General features: G+C 37.3%; 2 protein-coding genes across 2 annotated transcripts in view; both read left to right on the top strand.

Moving 5' to 3' along the window:
• Positions 1–1,092: 1,092 nt before the first annotated feature.
• Positions 1,093–4,843, top strand: LOC18055041 (RNA polymerase sigma factor sigC). The gene is made up of 6 exons (XM_006450700.2): positions 1,093–1,413; positions 1,950–2,605; positions 2,692–2,922; positions 3,240–3,380; positions 3,487–3,687; positions 4,084–4,843. The coding sequence occupies exons 1-6, from the start codon at positions 1,320–1,322 to the stop codon at positions 4,363–4,365; spliced, it is 1,605 nt and encodes a 534-aa protein (XP_006450763.1). The 5' UTR covers positions 1,093–1,319; the 3' UTR covers positions 4,366–4,843.
• A 1,589-nt stretch (positions 4,844–6,432) lies between these two features.
• The window catches only part of LOC18055040, a 14,052-nt gene continuing 2,134 nt past the window's right edge, over positions 6,433–18,350 (top strand). Inside the window, exons 1-20 of the mRNA XM_006450691.2 lie at positions 6,433–7,524; positions 8,767–8,882; positions 9,338–9,546; positions 10,240–10,359; positions 11,018–11,146; positions 11,229–11,354; positions 12,437–12,492; positions 12,585–12,684; positions 12,778–12,895; positions 13,105–13,314; positions 13,668–14,004; positions 14,305–14,398; positions 14,871–14,979; positions 15,198–15,469; positions 15,605–15,732; positions 15,898–16,132; positions 16,854–17,042; positions 17,168–17,457; positions 17,934–18,147; positions 18,248–18,343. Of these exons, the coding sequence (XP_006450754.2) occupies positions 6,683–7,524; positions 8,767–8,882; positions 9,338–9,546; positions 10,240–10,359; positions 11,018–11,146; positions 11,229–11,354; positions 12,437–12,492; positions 12,585–12,684; positions 12,778–12,895; positions 13,105–13,314; positions 13,668–14,004; positions 14,305–14,398; positions 14,871–14,979; positions 15,198–15,469; positions 15,605–15,732; positions 15,898–16,132; positions 16,854–17,042; positions 17,168–17,457; positions 17,934–18,147; positions 18,248–18,343 (3,990 nt within the window). The 5' untranslated portion in view covers positions 6,433–6,682. The remainder of the gene's footprint in view (positions 7,525–8,766; positions 8,883–9,337; positions 9,547–10,239; positions 10,360–11,017; positions 11,147–11,228; positions 11,355–12,436; positions 12,493–12,584; positions 12,685–12,777; positions 12,896–13,104; positions 13,315–13,667; positions 14,005–14,304; positions 14,399–14,870; positions 14,980–15,197; positions 15,470–15,604; positions 15,733–15,897; positions 16,133–16,853; positions 17,043–17,167; positions 17,458–17,933; positions 18,148–18,247; positions 18,344–18,350) is intronic.

The raw sequence follows: 18,350 nt of genomic DNA, 5'->3' as shown, positions 1-18,350 counted from the left end.
ATACGTACATATATAATCATTCTTTAATGGAAACACCCTCATTTTTTTTTTATGTGAGCACGCTTTTAAATTATGGAATTTAAAATAGTTAGTTTTTAATTCTCTTAAACCATATGGTTTAATTAAGTATCCACACAAAAAATAATATGAGGGCCCCTTCACACACACAAAATATGTGTAGTGTGTGTGTGTGTGTCTAGATACACATCAAAGCGCACTCATGCTTGAGCTTGAGCTTTAAGTGATTTCATCAAACAGAATGCGATTTAGATTTAAGTACGGCCTACTTGATTTTTTTTTTAATCGAAGTCCTAGATAATCTTAATTATTCTATCTAAACTTCTTGTTAAGCTGTCCTAATCACAAAGAGTTATCTGCAAACATTTTGATGAGGTTGTGTAATGAAAATGATCGAGATTTCAGGGAGTTGTTCGCATGCAGAATTTTTGGACCGTGTTTTCTGGTCTTTTGTCTTCATGATACCCGAAAACTCAGCATGGTAACACAATGTCAACATAATTAAAGTAGCAAGGTACTGCTTTTCAGTTTTGACCGAGTTACCTAAATTACGGACTTGTTCATTCAATTGATGAATCTTTGATGTTTTGGGCTGCTTATCCATGTGGCTTAAAAGGTCATTATATGGGCTAAGAAGCCCCCATTCCAATGCATTTAAAATTCAAGGCTACCTAGAAAAGGGATGGGATAGACTTAGTCATCAGTGGGAATACACTTAGTCACTTATTCTCTTTATTGATGTCCAAGATTTGATGGGTTTTTTAGTAGTAGCTGGTTCTAAGAACATCGATGTTTAGATTCTGCAATGAAGCCTTATTCAATGTCATATTTTTTATTATTATAATAATAGTATATCTGAAAAACCGAGAAGTAGACTTTCATTCGGAAAAAATCAGATGGCTATTACATTTTGGGCTCAGCTTGATTGTTGGCTTCAAGTGGAAGTCCATTGTCTCATACACTTGGCCTAGACCATTTGGTCATTCGTAACACTTGGCACAAATGAATGAGACAGACAGTTATTAGAGATATTTATGTGGTGGGTAAAGGAATATTCAATGTTGGCAATTTTGATGTATATTTGCAAATTTAGATGCTTGCTTTGTGACGCAAGAGAGCGAATTATAAAATTTGTTAAGGCAAAAGTAATAGGGATGAAGAACCAGTGGTGGAGATGTGACAACACCAATATGTGCAGTCGTGCTTAACACCTCTTCTTTATGGTATCATCAACTTAAAATTTTTAAGAAACATGCATGTAAAAATTTAATGGACGCCGTTTCTCTGCTTTCATCACAAGTATGGGGATGGGTTTCAGATTGAACCTCAAGTGGGTGTCCCCAGTTCAGTCTCATTTCTTCACCACTTCCTCTTGCAGGCTCTCTTCTACTTCTGGTGAGTTCGTCTGCTCAAATTTCAGAAGTTTTGAGAATGTGAAGTTTGCTTATGATCGTACAAGTAAATAGAAACTTCTTAGCTTGGTTTGGAATCTCTTACTTATATTTTAGCCAAAACTTGAAAGTGAATTAAATATTACTGTCAACCAAAGTCTATACTTCTGTTAAAGAATGTTTTGTATGCTATTGAGTTGCTAAATTTCACACCCAATTGGTTCAGTTGGAAAGCCAATCATGATCTGGGTTTAATCTAAACCGTCATATAAGATATCAAGGTTTGTTTATGTGGTGCTTGCTAGTTGTTTCGAGAGGTAAACTCCCTCAGCGTGGTAAATGAAATTTGGGGTTTAAAGTTGGTTTAACTGATTAACTTTATACAGTTAACTTTCTACTTTAACGGAAAATGGATGAATCAGGTGAATTATTCATTTGTGTTTTATAGTTCACATATATAAATAGTAAGGATTTTTTGGTTTTGGTTAATTTCTTTGGCTGGATTTAAATGAATGATCGTTTGCTTCTAAATGTATGCAGTTAGAGGCAGGGAGGGTTCGTTCAACTCGGCAAGACTGTCTTTTTTGTCCACAATTTCTGAGGACAGTGCCTCTTATTTTCAAGATCCTGTTAAAGCATATACTTGTTCATTTGTGAATACTCAGACCGTAGAAAATGATTATTCAGAAACAGAAGAAATTAGGCAGAAATCCACTTCTTGCATTGGCCAAGATGCGAGCAGCAGATCAGATTTTAGATTACTGATGGAAAATCTTGATGTTTTAGAGTCGACATTTGCTGATTCAGATGCGTTAAGGTTGGAAAGAGAGATTCTTCAACAACTAGGAAAGCTTGGAGCACTAAAATTATTCAATAGCCATCTATCTAGGATAGTTAAGACCTCAAATGTTCTTGACTTGTCTGATGTTCATACTGAAGAGCAAAAGATGAATGACTCTAGGGATTATCACATGGGAAAAATTCTTGTTCCTTCTAAAAGAAAGGGAAAAAGAAAATTGAAGACAGCAAGGGTATCAGAAGAATCCATTGAAACTTCTTTGCTGTCTTTGCCTTCAGAAGCCTTGCAAGAAGGCTTAAAGCAGCCCACTATCTTTTCACCAGAAAGAGCATTGAACTCTAGAGGTAGGCGATTGATGATTGCCAGAAACGAGGCAGAAATGTCAAAGGGAGTTCAGGTTGTTTTTAACTTCAAGGAGATATGGCTTTTGTTGGGTAACATCTTGGAGATATCTCTGACAGTTCTACTTTTGGGCTGTTACAGGTGGTTGCCAACCTGGAGAGGATAAAAACAACTCTGGAAAAAGAAAGTGGGAAAGCAGCCAGCTTGAATTGCTGGGCTCAAGCAGCTGGAGTCAGTGAGAGGGTGCTGAAACAGCATCTGGCTTTTGGTTGGTATTGCAGAGAAGAGCTGATAAAGAGTACTCGCCCCTTAGTGTTATTCCTTGCGAGAAACTACAGGGGTCTAGGAATACCGTTTTCAGACTTGCTCCAGGTTAGCAGACATGCTCTGGCTTTTATTGACAGTTGCTGTGCCCTCCATTACTAATTCTTTTATGTTAATTCTTTTAAAATGCATGAGAAGTTTCAAAATAGAAGCTGCCTGAATTATAGACTTTGGTTTCTGTTTGCTTTTTCATTAGTAATGGTATCAAACCTCTGGTGTCTTGAACTATGCATTCTCAAGAATGTAAACGAATTTAGCGATGATTATCATGATTGTTATGCATATGAATTTTCTGTTGGAAAATATTGTGGATGAATCTATCTCGAAACAGACTGACGTGCAATTTCGTGTATGCATATTGGCAGGCTGGAAATGTTGGTGTTCTACAAGGCGCAGAGAGGTTCGACCACACAAGGGGATACAAATTCTCAACTTATGTCCAGTACTGGATAAGGAAGTCAATATCAAAGATGGTGGCAAGGCATGCTAGAGGAATCAAAATTCCTGTACCTCTCTTTCTTATTTGGTAGATTGTCTTTTTAGTACAATTATAGTTCTTAATCAGAGCCAAGCTTGATCCACAAATTTCTTCTTATTCATTATTCTTTGCAGTGCAAATTAAACAGGGAAATAAGTAAGATTCAGAAAGCTCGAAAAGCCCTGACCAACAGCCATGGGAAATACCCAGAAGACATTGAAATTGCCAAGTACACGGGTCTTTCTTTGGCTGAAATCAGATCAGCTAGTGAATGCCTAAGAATTGTGGGTTCAATTGATCAGAAAATTGGGGATTGTCTTAATGCTAAATATTTGGTATGATTTCAACTGTTTTTTTCATGCATGTTAAATACCCAAACAATTAAGCTGTAGGCGGTCTATTCTGGCTCATTGAAGTTGGACCATAGTAATGAAGTTTGCATTCCGGTTTTCAGAAAATCTGCGTACTTTATTTCGTTAAAATCTTTCTGGTTTGCCAGAATCTTCATGTTCATTTTTCTTGCTTGTTTCCTACCGGTGATTGTAGAATATCCCCCCCTTTTTTTCCCCTCTTTTGCCATACGGGAATGGGAAGAATACTGATGCAAGATTAATATAAAAGACCCCTGGAGGTGCTATCTTATTTATTCACAATTGATGGTGACAATTTAAATTTTTTAAAAACTCACCTGGAGGTGGTTTAATTGAGCAAGGTGTGTTGTGATGATGCAGGAATTTGCACCAGATAGATCAGTAAAGAGTCCTAAAGAAATTGTGATGAGGCAACACATGAAGAAAGACGTCTTTCGTATTTTGGAAAGTTTGGATTCAAGAGAGAGGCAAGTGTTGGTGCTGAGATATGGGCTTAACGACCATCGACCCAAGTCACTTGAGGAGATTGGGAAGCTTTTCCATGTGAGCAAAGAGTGGATAAGAAAATTAGAGAAGAAAGCTATGACCAAATTAAGGGATAGTGAAACCTGCAGAGATTTAAGCCATTTTTTGGTTTTGTAGTTAAGTTAAACCAGATAAGCTCCTTGTTATATATAAAAAGGAAAAGGAAAATCAGAGGATTTGAGCTTGGAAATACGAGGCAGTTTAACTTGCTCAATGCAAAGAAGGCTGCATGACTTTTCGTCAGAGTACCCACAGAGCTAACCTCCCCAACAGTTAATGCTAAGATGCATCTCTTCTCTTATTTTCCAGTCAGCTCGGAATTATTCTATGATGAGTCTCGTGCATTTTTGGAGCTAATATTTAATCCACCACATCAACTCTGCCCTCCGAAAAATTTTCCATATTCTTTCATGAAAATACTACTATGATCTATAGCACTTCCATTTTGGTTGCTTCTCTTTCTTCGTGGGCCGGAATTGGAGGTTATACATGTGTATATTCGGTTCATCAATCTGTAGTAATCATCAGCATAATGAATTCTCGTACAATTTCCTATGAAACTAAGTTTCAGAAATGAATTTTATAGCATATAGTATACCGTTATGTATCATTATACATTACATACACGACTGAGATTTTGGAGTTCTTCTGTACTCTGTATACTTTACCTCCTGAACTATTACAAATTTCATTCCTCTATCTATTGCCCGCAAACAATAGTTTTGTAAAAGCTTCCCAATAATTATTCTTAGGCTTCATTTCGAATTGTTGTTTAGTAGTTGTGCTTCTAAATCAAAGCTTCTATAGTGTTTCGTAAATTATCAAAACATTGTAACTCAATTTAGGAGAAAAAATTCAGTCCAATAAATACATAATCAAATTACTTTATTCTCCCTCCGATGTGATTAGTTAATTTCGAAATGAGTATATTTATGTTAGAACATAATTGGATGAGCGCACATATGATGAGGATTTGGTGCTTAATTTAATATGTGCTAAGTATTAAGCTTAACTCTCATGAATTGTTTGGGACCCATATAATATTTATGTTGGACAAATTTTAACCGTTAATTTAGTGTTAAGTACAAGCTCAATTTACACCGGACCCTTTGTGAACACGACAATTGCCAATTAAACATTGCCAATAAACGCATAAGGCATTTAATTGTAGCCATCGTCTCACAACACGTCATTCGCTGAATCACTTTCTAATCGTGGATGTCGTTTTAAGCAACGCGTTCGTATATAATTCATGAAAAAAGAAACGGTTTTCCAATTGCCCTCGGCTACGTGCATGTTTAAACAATAACGAGAATTTGTTAAATGAACAAATCGACGCAACAGCAAAGCAGCAGGTCACCCAAAATTAGCTAACGCGAGCCAGCTTTCACTGGCTCGCCTTCATTACACGTGTCCCGCCGTACTATTTCACATACAGCCCGGCAAAGCAGCAAGGAGTAGCATCTTCATTCTGCAGCAATTGTCAAAAACTCGCAGCAAATTATTCCTCGCCGTGCACTGTGCACTCATTTTCAAATGCCGCAATTTAAAATTGACGTGTTGCGCGTGTATCGAATTTGATTCCGCGCAGAACATGTTTTATGTGCCAATTCTGCTGCTTGTTTTACATAATTTGCTTTTTAAAAGAATTAAATCGTTTAACGTGAATTTGTGTCCTATTTCAAAAGTTACTTCCAGTGCATAAGAAATTCTAAACTCGGACTCGCACGATCATAAATAAATAAACCAGTGTTCTGTACCTAAATTATTCAATGAACTATCCAAATTCATTAATTCGTACAGGATTAAAGTCGAGATAATGATATGAAAAAGAGAAAAAGAAAAAAAGAAAAAATTGTTGTCACCGATCATAGCTTTCTAAAAGTGGAAAAAACACTGGCGTATGGCTCCTCCACGTCTCGCCATTACGCTCCTTCCAATCATAAAACGACATTGTTTCTTCAATTTTCGTTAATTCGCGTGTCTAATACTGAGCATGGAATTAAGAATCCAGGGCTGAGATTTATTAAACAGTAATTCAAGCATGCTCAAGGCCACACGTGGCAGTATCCTACTCGCAAATGACAAAATGTCCGGAAAATTAACCAATAATATCTCAAGCTCACATGATGCAGACCACGTCCGATTATTATTTTTATTATTTTTCTGTTATCTTACCCAATAAAGGATTTATTCTCATTTGCAATTGCGCTCTTCAACCTCTCTCTAAAACTTTTTCGTTGCAGAGAGAAAGATACTTCTAGCTAGGGTTTTTTATTTTCAGTGCTGAAGAATTTAGTGTAATCACAAGTTACGAAGCAAATTAAACATCTGATGGTGGCGGCATCTAAGATTACGACGGCATGGTGTCAGTTAAAATTCGCTGCAAATTCAAATCGTAACCTTTGATTCTAATGACTTTTGCAATCAGTGAATGGCTCGATTTCACTCCCACCCCCACCACTACTCTCTCCATTTCGCCTTTCTTTTTACTCTGTTTATCTTCTTCACAAACCCTAACTTCGTTTTATCTTCAACCTATCACGACGATTTCTCGATAATCGACTTCGATTCCAATCTCTTCCATCAAGATTACTCTCCGCCGTCGCCTCCGCCGCCGCCTCCGCACCCGCCGTCAGTTTCGTGCACAGACGATCTCGATGGCATCGGCACGCTCGATTCCACGTGTCAGATTGTCAACGACTTGAACCTCACGCGTGACGTATACATTTGTGGCAAAGGCAATTTTGAAATTTTGACAGGCGTCAAATTCCATTGCCCTATCTCTGGCTGTTCAATTGCCGTTAACATTTCCGGTAATTTCACATTAGGTGTGAATTCCTCTATTGTTTCCGGAACTTTTGAGCTCGTAGCTCAAAACGCGTCATTTTTGAACGGTTCGGTAGTGAACACAACTGGCTTGGCGGGTGCCCCCCCGCCCCAGACGAGTGGGACGCCGCAGGGGATAGAGGGGGGCGGTGGAGGACATGGAGGGAGAGGCGCGTGTTGCTTGGTGGATGAAAGCAAGTTGCCTGAGGACGTTTGGGGTGGAGATGCCTACTCGTGGTCGTCGTTGCAGAAGCCTTGGAGTTATGGGAGTAGAGGAGGGACCACCAGCCAGGAGTTCGACTATGGTGGTGGCGGCGGCGGTCGAATCAAGATGGTAATTGATGAGTATGTGGTGTTAGACGGCAGCATTTCGGCTGATGGAGGTGATGGAGGCCACAAAGGTGGAGGTGGTTCTGGTGGTAGCATTTATCTTATAGCCTATAAAATGTAATTAATTTCTTTATCTAGTTATTTCATTTTTTCCTTGGCTTTCTATTTTTGTGCTTTGGAATAGTTTTTCTTTAAATATAGCTTAAGAAAATGAAATTCAGATTTGATTTTGCTTTTAGTTACTTATTTTGGTTTGGTAAGCTTCACTCAACTGATATGTTATACTTACTTTTCCTAGAGTTTAATGTGGGTGTTGAGCATTAAGTGTCCCAGTATTAGGATATGTAAGCTAGTGGGTATTGAGTGAGCTTGCTTGAAATAGTTTGATCAGTGATCTTGTTCGACAATGGATCTTAAAAGCTGTAGGAATTCCTTTTAATTGTTCTATGCCATGATACTTTGTTGGTCCTAACTGGAAGGACTTTCGAGGGAATCAGCTTTCATCTCAGTCACTTTGAAGAGACTAAAACTATTGCTATGCTCGGAGTCATCTTTGCTGGAACATACTGTCATTTGTTAAATTCAATGGAGTTTTGTAAGATTGTCCATCGCCTCTGATGCTCATTGAAAGGAGGCACATGATTCTTATTATTTTTCTATAAAATGTCAGGGTATTGCTTTCTTAAGCAGTGAACTGTTAGACTTAAGAGAGAGCAGAAAATGATTTTCTTGGAAAATGCTCTTTGGAGTCCTGAAATCTGTTTTCCTACTAATGTTACAGACATTGATAGAATACATTCTAAATTATGCGTTTTCTGTTAAAAAATGAAATATTCATTTTGCTGTAATTTGACAAGTTTTCATCAATAAAGCATGCTTCTCTGTCTTGTGCAAATTTTCTTTCAAGGATGCTAAAAGTTGCTATCAATTATCACTGGCCGCATGCTGATAAATGTACTCTAACTTTACTATTAGTTATACATGTCCAAGGGCTCTCTATAAGAATATCAGCGCTGTAGCCACTTAATGGTTCTTATTTAAGATTTTTTTTTTTCACTGTATAATGGCTTGGGGATGGAGAGAGTAGTTTTCAGTGTCCGCTTTCTTTCCTTTCTTCATTCTGTTATGGTATCTGTAGGAAGACTTAAAGATGTTTGTTGTCATTTTTTGTCTGTGTATAAGATGTATTCTTTATTAGTGGTATTGATGTTGGACGTTTATGGGAGTTATTAGACTACAGCTGCTTTAGACTGTATTTTGCTCGTAGAAATGAATTGAATTCTTGTAAATTCTTTGATTTTTCTAGAATTTGCTCCCTCTTAGTCTTTGATGTCAGGGTTATCTTTCTGTGAAGAGCAGGACAGGAAGTGGCTTGATTAGTGCTTGTGGTGGTAATGGCTACGCGGGTGGTGGTGGTGGAAGAGTTTCAGTTGATATATTCAGCAGACATGATGAGCCAAAAATTTTTGTGCATGGTGAGCCTTGTAATTTATAGTGTGATGATTGGTTCCTTTTTAATCCTTGAATAAATCTTAGGAGAAAGATAGTCGCTTTGTGTAATTAAGAATTCCTGGTTGCCACTTATTCTTTTAATCTTTTATTGATTTAATCTTCTTGTTGTTAGGTCTCCATTTGGTAATATTTATCTAATGTATTAAATATGAGTGTCATTCTAGCATTTTTGCAACAATTTAGTTTTTTGAAATTTCACTTTAAGGCACCTTTGCAGGTCCACTGTGTTATGTTTGACAATTGGAATTCTAATGCACCGTCTTTATTGGCGATGCTAGTGACTTACGTTTTGATAAGTATTCATTGGGGCGTAAGCGCTAGCTGTTTTTCAAGTGGTTCTGCACATTATCTGGTGGGCCTTTGTTCTATCATCCTTTGCTTGTGGAAATATTCAGCTGTTGCTTTATTATATTTGCAGGAGGAAACAGTTTTGCCTGTCCGGACAATGCTGGAGGTGCTGGGACTTTGTATGATGCTGTCCCGCGAACTCTTACTGTTAGCAATTACAATATGTCAACAGATACAGAGACACTTCTTCTAGAGTTTCCTAATCAGCCTCTTTGGACTAATGTTTATGTCCAAAATTGTGCCAGGGCTACTGTTCCCTTGCTTTGGAGTCGTGTCCAGGTTTGTGGGACTGAGTTACTATTGTGCCAACGAAAATTTTCTATTTTGCTATGCTTCTTTATTGGTTTTCTCTCTTTATATCTCTCTGTTATCTTGTTGGTTGGGATGGGGGAGAGGTTAGTTCTGGCCTTGGCTGCAAACTCCCTTTTCTGACCATTCAAATTGATATTTTCTTGTTTAAAAAGCGTTCATAAAGGAATGATCATTGCTTCCGCGAACTTTTTTGTCTACCATCTGTACTTATTTTTATTACGTCATAATGCTATATTTCTTGTTTACTCGTTCACCATTTTTCATTTATTAATTTATCTTAATAGTGTTTCAGTATAAGTCTGATATTTCTGGTGGGGTAGCCTTGGATCTTAGTTGCTCTTCACTAGGTCTTTTATTTCACTGATATTTTCTTTGCCGTTCGGTATGTATCTTTTCAGTAGAGCATTTTGGGAAAGTGTACTAAATATTTAATCAGTTCATCATAGTTATTTTTTCTTACAGTATTATGAAGTTGAATATTTCTTTTTCCTTGGTAATGTTCTCCTCTTCTTTATTATTATCATCATTATGGTTGTTGTTGTTCTTGTTGTCATAGTCATTATTCTTATCATTTTATTGTTAGTCCTAGTATGTGAGTTTGGGAAAATCATGTTATGCATTTGGAATTTATTTTGGTTTTCTATTTCATGCTCTTTTTAGGTCCAGGGACAAATAAGTCTTTCATGTGGTGGAGTTCTGAGCTTTGGTCTAGCTCATTACGCTACGTCAGAGTTTGAATTATTGGCAGAAGAATTGTTGATGAGTGACTCCGTAATCAAGGTGACGGGAAATTTACATCTTGTGCTGCAGTTTATGGGTTAATGATGCTATATTCATGTCCATGATTATCAGTCTTTGCTTGGCAGTTGGTACTTGGGAATTTTATCTACAGTTTGATGCACTCAATTTTGTCTCATTCTTCTGATTCATATAGTTACACTCAGAGCATAAATGTACTTATTTATGTATAAAATTGCATTTTGTTTTTTGCTTCAAATATATTTGAAACAATATGATTCAGTTTCTTTATGGTCTGCATGTTGCTTACTTTCTCTCAATTCTTTTGTTATTTCCACTTGCAATTGCCAATTTTTTAATCTATATGTTAATAAAAATGATATGTTTTATGGGTGCTGTTTGTTTGTTTCCAAACATGACAGAATTTCTTACAGCCAAAAGAATGTTGTCTACTTTGTTTTCTTCTTCTTTTGTTATGCTTTCAGTACGAATGCCATTGTTACTCTCTAAACACATGGCCCAACTAGATCTTGCCAAAAATCATGTTTTTACTTAGTTTCTTTTCCTTTTATTCTTCATTCAGAGATGCAAAGTTTATTTTCCCTATCAGATGTTTCTTTACCCAAACACCAGCACATAAATATCACCCTCAGAATATGTTATAGTGAGCTGGTTGATCATTGTGCTTTTTAAACTCTAGGTTTATGGAGCTCTGCGCATGACTGTTAAAATATTCTTAATGTGGAATTCCGAAATGCTCGTAGATGGTGGTGGAGATGCAACAGTTGCGACTTCCTTGCTTGAGGCTAGCAACTTAATTGTTCTCAAGGTATGTCATCTTATACCTTTTCCATCTCTTTTAATGAATTTGGGATGCACTCACGTATGACACGTCGTCTTTTTCTGAACAGGAATTTTCTATCATACATTCCAATGCAAATCTGGAAGTTCATGGACAAGGTTTGCTAAATTTATCAGGCCCAGGGGATAGAATTGAAGCACAACGTCTGGTTCTGGCATTGTTCTACAGTATCCATGTAAGCTTCTGTTTATGTTTGTACGTACTGACCAAGAGTTGGTGTTTGGCAACTTATAACAGTGGGATGGATATCGGAATTTTGGCAGTATATATATTTTTCCTGTATGGCTGTTCGGATGTATGAGTAATATTATTCTTAAGAGTTTGTACTATTAATTAGCTACTTTGACGTAATAATTTGTGATATAGAACTCTAAAGTGTGCATGTGGTGCTTATTCCTTTGAAATAGTTTGCTTTTATAATGTCAGAACCATTAAGTGGTCGTGCATTTTGCCTAAAAGTTTTGCCTTGTGTTTCTCTTAACCAGCTCAAATAATATATCTGTGGCTTTTAAATATCTTTTATGTCATAGCAGGACAATATTTGTTCCATTCTTAAATGAGATTATAAGAAAGCAAGCTTGTTATTGATTATGTTTTGTCTTTGTTACTCATTGTGAGTCCTTTTGGCATTCTGTTAAGGAAACAAGATTATAAGAAATCAAGCTTGCTATTGATTATGTTTTATCTTTGTTACTCATTTTGAGTTGTTTTGGCATTCTGTTAATGTTTCCTTATCATTTGAGTTTCAAATTCTACGATATTCATTCTGTTGTTGTACTCTGTAGTATTCTGATATTGTTTTGTTTGAGTATGTTTAATGCTTATGTGATTTTCAAATTGCTTGAACGGTTGCTGAGTAACTTATCAACATTTGCACCCTCTCTTACTTGAGCTTGGGTTTGGTCAGTTATAGTCCATGGTAGCATTCTAATCTTATGAATGCGTTTTATCATTAGTTCAGCTCATAGTGGCTGGACATACTTTTAATGGTTCATGATGCCAGTTCTACTGTTACCGCTCTACAATTATACAACAGCAGCACCTGCAAACACATATTAAGCATGATGCTTCTGTATACAGAATGATTGACTACTATTTCGATGTAAAGGCATGTACAAACTATGAAATTCCAAAGTGATGAACATTAGTACTAGACCTCTATGAGTAATAGTGACAGAATGTCAGTGCTGTGTATTTAGCTAGTTTATGCCTCTAGTCATACATGATTATTAAGTGACACTCATTTTGTTTGTGAAGGTCGGACCTGGATCTGTTTTGCGTAGTCCTTTAGAGAATGCCACCACTGATGCGGTGTAAGTTTCGATTGCTTGGTCATACATTTATTCAGGTCTCTTGTGCTCTATGGTTATGTTAAACTGCTTTTTTCTTTGTTTATACTCTGTAGCACACCAAGGCTCTATTGTGAAATCCAAGATTGCCCAGTTGAACTACTCCATCCCCCTGAGGATTGCAACGTGAACTCATCTCTATCATTTACTCTTCAGGTGTTCATTAAATATAGTTTATGCTGTTACATGACTTGAATCTTGTTCAAACTTTTCAATCTATCTAACAGTTTCATTAGTTTATGTTTTTAGATATGTCGAGTTGAAGATATTGTTGTTGATGGCCTAGTAGAAGGATCAGTCGTCCATTTCCACCGTGCAAGAACTATATCTGTCCAGTCTTCTGGAGCTATAAGTGCATCTGGAATGGGTACAAATTATTTTTCCTTCACTTGTCTCTTTTTGTTTTTCCTGTATTTTCACTTTTGCCACTAATAATTTGCTTTACCTCTTTCACTCTTATGATTTTCTTAGGTGCAAACATTTGCATACAATTTATAGTTCATTTGTGGTCTTGAAGGAAAGAAAACGTAGCATGGTTAAAGATCATGGTGGACTTGCTTTTTTTCTGTTTTGCAGGTTGCACGGGTGGTGTGGGTAGAGGTAAAGTTATAGGCAATGGTGTAGGCAGTGGTGGGGGACATGGTGGTAAAGGTGGGCTTGGATGTTTCAATGATAGCTGCGTTGAAGGAGGAATTTCCTATGGAAATGCAAACTTACCCTGTGAACTTGGCAGTGGAAGTGGAAATGATACCTCTGGTAATTCGACTGCTGGTGGCGGTATCATAGGTATGTTCGTGCCTATTCTTTGGACAGATGCTTTTGGAACTCTTTTGAACATAAAGATTAAGTCTTTTTTACTCATGTATTTGACATTCTGAATAATTGAAGTGCGAAAGGCTATGATGAGTTTATGCTGCTATTGTATTGGTTACGTTTGCATCATATTATTCGTTCTGTTCCCATGAATGGGAATTGTATATCTGGTCATCAGATTTATATATGGTCAAATTAACTTCTTATATGTGAATAAAACTGGTCTGTTTGACTCTTAAATATCTTTCGGAGCCGACTGATTTTAGTTCCTCCCCCCCCAACCCCCCTAAATTACTTATTTTTATTCATTCTGTGTGTCTGAGCAGTGATGGGTTCCTTCGAGCATCCTTTGTCTAGTTTGTCTGTTGAAGGCTCTGTAAAAGCTGATGGACAAAGTTTTGAAGACCTTTCAACAAAGAAAAACTATGTTGTTAGAAATGGTTCAATTGGAGGTGCTGGAGGTGGTTCTGGTGGAACAATACTTCTGTTTTTGCATACACTGGATATTGGCGACTCTGCGGTTCTTTCTAGTGTCGGAGGATATGGTAGTCATATGGGGGGTGGTGGAGGTGGTGGTGGGAGGATTCACTTTCATTGGTCAGACATTCCTACAGGAGATGTCTACCAGCCCATTGCTAGTGTAAGAGGAAGCATCCGCATTGGGTTAGTATATAGTTGAATCTTCCAAGTACTATACGTCTCTAATGATACTGTTAAATAATTCTTGCATCTATTCGTGTATTTCATATGCATTGTAATGATATCATGAATATTAAATGTTCAAGGTCACACTACTGTTCTCCGTTGGGTTCACATGTGGTATTTTATTTTTCATATCTTATTGATGTTGATGTCCCACCAATCCTTGTACATATCTCATACAGTTGTTTATAATCTTTTGTTTCTTAGCACCAAAATAAAATAAAATAAAAATCTTATTGATGTTGTCTGCCATTATTTTAGGGGTGGCCTGGGTGGACATGAGCTTGGTGGTGGAGAAAATGGAACGACGACTGGCAAAGCCTGCCCGAAAGGGCTTTATGGGATATTTTGTGAGGTGATGTTGCAATTTTATGACATTTTCATGTCTTCTATTTCTCCCGAAAGGGCTTTATGGGATATTTTGTGAGGTGATGTTGCAATTTTATGACATTTTCATGTCTTCTATTTCTTTCATGTTAGTTTTGAATGGCTTCCCCCCCCCTTTTTTTTGGGGGGGGGGGGGGGGGGGGGGGAGTTTTTGGTTTTGAACATGTGACTTGCCCCCCCCCCCCCCTAAACAACAAAACAAAAAAAAAGGAAAAAAGAAGAAGGTTGGATACTATATATCTCTTACAAAATATGAACACTGTCCTGTATATCTAGTTTTTCCTCTGCGTCCCCCCTTTAATCCCTTGTTAATAAGTTACTATAATGCAGCTCAAACACATTACCATTAAAGTTTTTATTTTTCATTGTTTGTATTCTGTTCAATCGTGTCCTAGTAGCCCTTTATAAATTTTCTAAATTATCTGTTTGTAATTCTTCAGGAATGTCCTGTTGGCACGTATAAAAACGTTACTGGATCTGATAAATCTCTCTGTCATCAGTGCCCTCCTCAAGAGTTTCCCCACCGTGCCGTTTATATTTCCGTCCGAGGTATTTCTTCTTTCAGTCAGTATCTGTGTTACATGTTAAAAAGCTTGTGGATGGTTTTCCACTATAGAAAACATGGTGGCTCTCATGGTTATCTGTTTAATACTTGAAATGCTACTTCCATTTGTCACTTTATGTTGCCAATTTTTTATGTCTGTTGAAAATCAATGTCATATAATTTTTAACTTCTATAAGTTGATCTTTGTTGTCCGTCATAACAGGTGGTATTGCTGAAACACCTTGTCCTTACAGATGCATTTCTGAAAGATATCACATGCCACACTGTTACACAGCCCTTGAGGAGTTGATTTACACATTTGGTGGGCCTTGGTTATTTTGTCTTCTCCTTGTTGGTCTCCTCATTCTCTTGGCGCTGGTGCTTAGTGTTGCTCGGATGAAATTTGTTGGGGTTGATGAATTACCAGGCCCAGCTCCCACTCAACATGGCTCTCAAATCGATCACTCATTTCCTTTCCTGGAGTCACTGAATGAGGTAAATTCTATGGCTTATGATTTACTGTATCAAGGTAGAATCTATCTTTAGAACTTCACTTTCTTCCCTGTTGTTTTCATATCCATTTTTCTTTTTGTGATTGGAAGTTGAGAAGATGCTGTTCAATTTTTTCAGGTTTTGGAGACAAATAGAGCTGAGGAGTCCCATAGTCATGTACATAGGATGTACTTTATGGGCCCCAATACTTTCAGTCAACCTTGGCACCTCCCCCATACTCCTCCAGAACAAATAAAAGAGATAGTGTAAGTCAAAACATTTATTATCCCTGGCTGTTCGGGTTTCTTAAATTATCGTCATGGTTATATTGTTATTGATTTTATAATTGAAATCTGGTTATTTGGCTTCTTGCCTTTCGTGACATATTTTGCTAGGGTTTAATTGCTCACCTGATATTTTTTATCCTGTAGATATGAGGGTGCATTTAATTCATTTGTGGATGAGATAAATGCTATTGCAACTTATCACTGGTGGGAGGGTGCAATCTACAGTATTCTTGCCATTCTTGCATATCCCCTAGCATGGTCATGGCAGCAATGGCGCCGGAGGATGAAATTGCAACGACTGCGTGAGTATGTACGATCAGAATATGACCATGCTTGCTTGCGTTCATGTCGTTCTCGGGCTCTCTATGAAGGGCTTAAGGTTAGTCTTAGAGAACTTATTTTCTAATCAGTTCTAGTACTATGGTTTCAGACGGCCTTTAAAACAGTGGTCTTTTGTAGCATGCTCCATCGTTCCTAGTACATTCTGTATGTGTTAATTGTACAGAAGTATATCTCAGATTATGGGTTGTTTGAGAGGTTTGTTGCAGGATCTTGTCCATGGTGTTTATGTATCTACAATTAGAAACAGCATCGTTCTGTGGATGCTTAGCATGTATGTTGTATTTGTGCATGTTGGGTACATGAAGGAATCACAGAATTATTTGTTTAGATTCTTTAACTATACAAAATCAATCCTCGTTTGGGTATGATGCTATTTATGTTGGTTTGGATACTGCAACGGTAACTTGTGAAATACTTACTGCATGCTTATCTGATTCTGATGTTGAACATATTGTATACTCAAAAGTATGTTTTTAAGTACAATGTACTAATTATTTTTCTTCGGGTGTGGAAAGCGTTAAGAGTTTCTCACCAATTGCTTGCATTGACATTGTGGAAACTCTTGGTTTCCGTTCATTTAGTTTCATTCAGCTTCATGAATGTCCTTTTATACAGTCATATTCCTCTTTTGAATAGCAGTAACTTCTAATGTTACCGGAGTGTAACATTTGGGCTTGATGAATTTGGCACTCTTGATTCATGAGATATTCATTCATACTTTTTGTGTCTGTCTGAAGTGCTGTTTTCTATTTCTGTAGGTAGCTGCAACACCTGATCTAATGCTAGCATACTTGGACTTTTTCCTTGGTGGAGACGAGAAGAGGACGGATCTGCCACCTCGCCTACATCACAGATTTCCAATGTCTTTAATATTTGGTGGTGATGGAAGTTACATGGCACCTTTCTCACTTCAAAATGACAATATTCTAACTAGCCTGATGAGCCAGGTTTGCTGTATGATAATTCTTGGTCAATAATTTTCGCATATACTTTTGTGAGATGGATCTAGCTGAGTCAACATTTTTAATATTGTAAATTCTTCCTTAGTTAATCTTTATTTGTCTGGATGCAGTTGGTCCCACCAACCATTTGCTATAGACTGGTAGCTGGCTTAAATGCACAGTTACGCCTGGTTCGTCGTGGAAGGCTGAGAGCAACATTTCGACCTGTACTTAGGTGGCTTGAAACTCACGCCAATCCTACTTTACAATTGCATGGGCTACGTGTTGATCTTGCCTGGTTTCAGGCTACAGCTTGTGGGTATTGTCAGTATGGACTTTTGGTGTATGCCGTGGGAGGAGAAAATGAACCGACTTCGATTGGAAGTTTTGACAGAGGAAGACTAATTGAGAGAGAGTCACGGTAATGTTGTTGGATGTTTCTTTGTACTAATATCTGTTTGTCGTCATTGGCCCTTTTCTGGGTTATGCTAGTTTTTTAATAGTTGTTCTTGAGATAATGATGCAAACCTGTGTAGAAACGTAGGGTATTTTGCTATGTGAGCACCATACTCCATGTTGAGTTCGCAGAAGATAGTAATGGTGGTAAACATTTCAATACTTGAAATTTTTAAAATTGAAATTTGGGGACTAATAACATTGTATCAGAAACACTTTGGCATGAGGTATCATCGAGTGGATTTAAAAGAAAATAGGGGTATAAAAGCTCATGAGCACACCACTTTGTTCTGGTTTATAACACATGCATGTGACCACAATGAGCCTTCAGCAGACTGTTAATTATACTGCATCTATATATACAAATGATTGTACCCTATTCATGCTCACATCCATACTACACTGAAGTTTGTCTTTGTTAATTTTGTTTTGCCTTCACAGTGTGAAGAGCATAGACATGGAAAATCCATCTGGTCGTTTGAGAGAAGAAACGCTCTTAACCCGAGCCCAAAGAAGCAGTGAAAGTTACATGAAGCGTAAAAGGAGTCATGGGGGGATTATAGATACTAACAATGTGCAAATGCTTGAGGAGAGGAGAGATATATTTTATTTTCTCTCTTTTATTGTTCATAATACTAAACCTGTTGGCCACCAGGTATCCTCATGCTTTTGATATGGGTCTGTTTGGTAACATTTTTTACTATGAATTTACAATTTTCTAACTATCTTTTATCATGTTTTTTGTTTGATTGCAGGATCTTGTTGGTTTGGTCATCTCAGTGCTACTTCTAGGAGATTTTAGCTTAGTGCTGCTTACGTTACTCCAGTTGTATTCAATTTCTTTGGTGGATGTTTTCT

The sequence above is a fragment of the Citrus clementina genome, unplaced genomic scaffold, assembly GCF_000493195.1.
Source record: "Citrus clementina cultivar Clemenules unplaced genomic scaffold, Citrus_clementina_v1.0 scaffold_1, whole genome shotgun sequence".
Taxonomy (NCBI): domain Eukaryota; kingdom Viridiplantae; phylum Streptophyta; class Magnoliopsida; order Sapindales; family Rutaceae; genus Citrus; species Citrus x clementina.
This window is presented reverse-complemented; position numbering and strand designations above follow the sequence as displayed.

Excerpts from the sequence above, each read along its gene's own strand:
- LOC18055041 (XM_006450700.2), top strand. The coding sequence starts at position 1,320 with ATGGGGATGGGTTTCAGATTGAACCTCAAGTGGGTGTCCCCAGTTCAG. Across the intron at positions 2,923-3,239 it reads CGTTTTCAGACTTGCTCCAG|GCTGGAAATGTTGGTGTTCT; the intron begins GTTAGCAGACAT and ends GCATATTGGCAG. Across the intron at positions 3,381-3,486 it reads CTAGAGGAATCAAAATTCCT|TGCAAATTAAACAGGGAAAT; the intron begins GTACCTCTCTTT and ends TATTCTTTGCAG.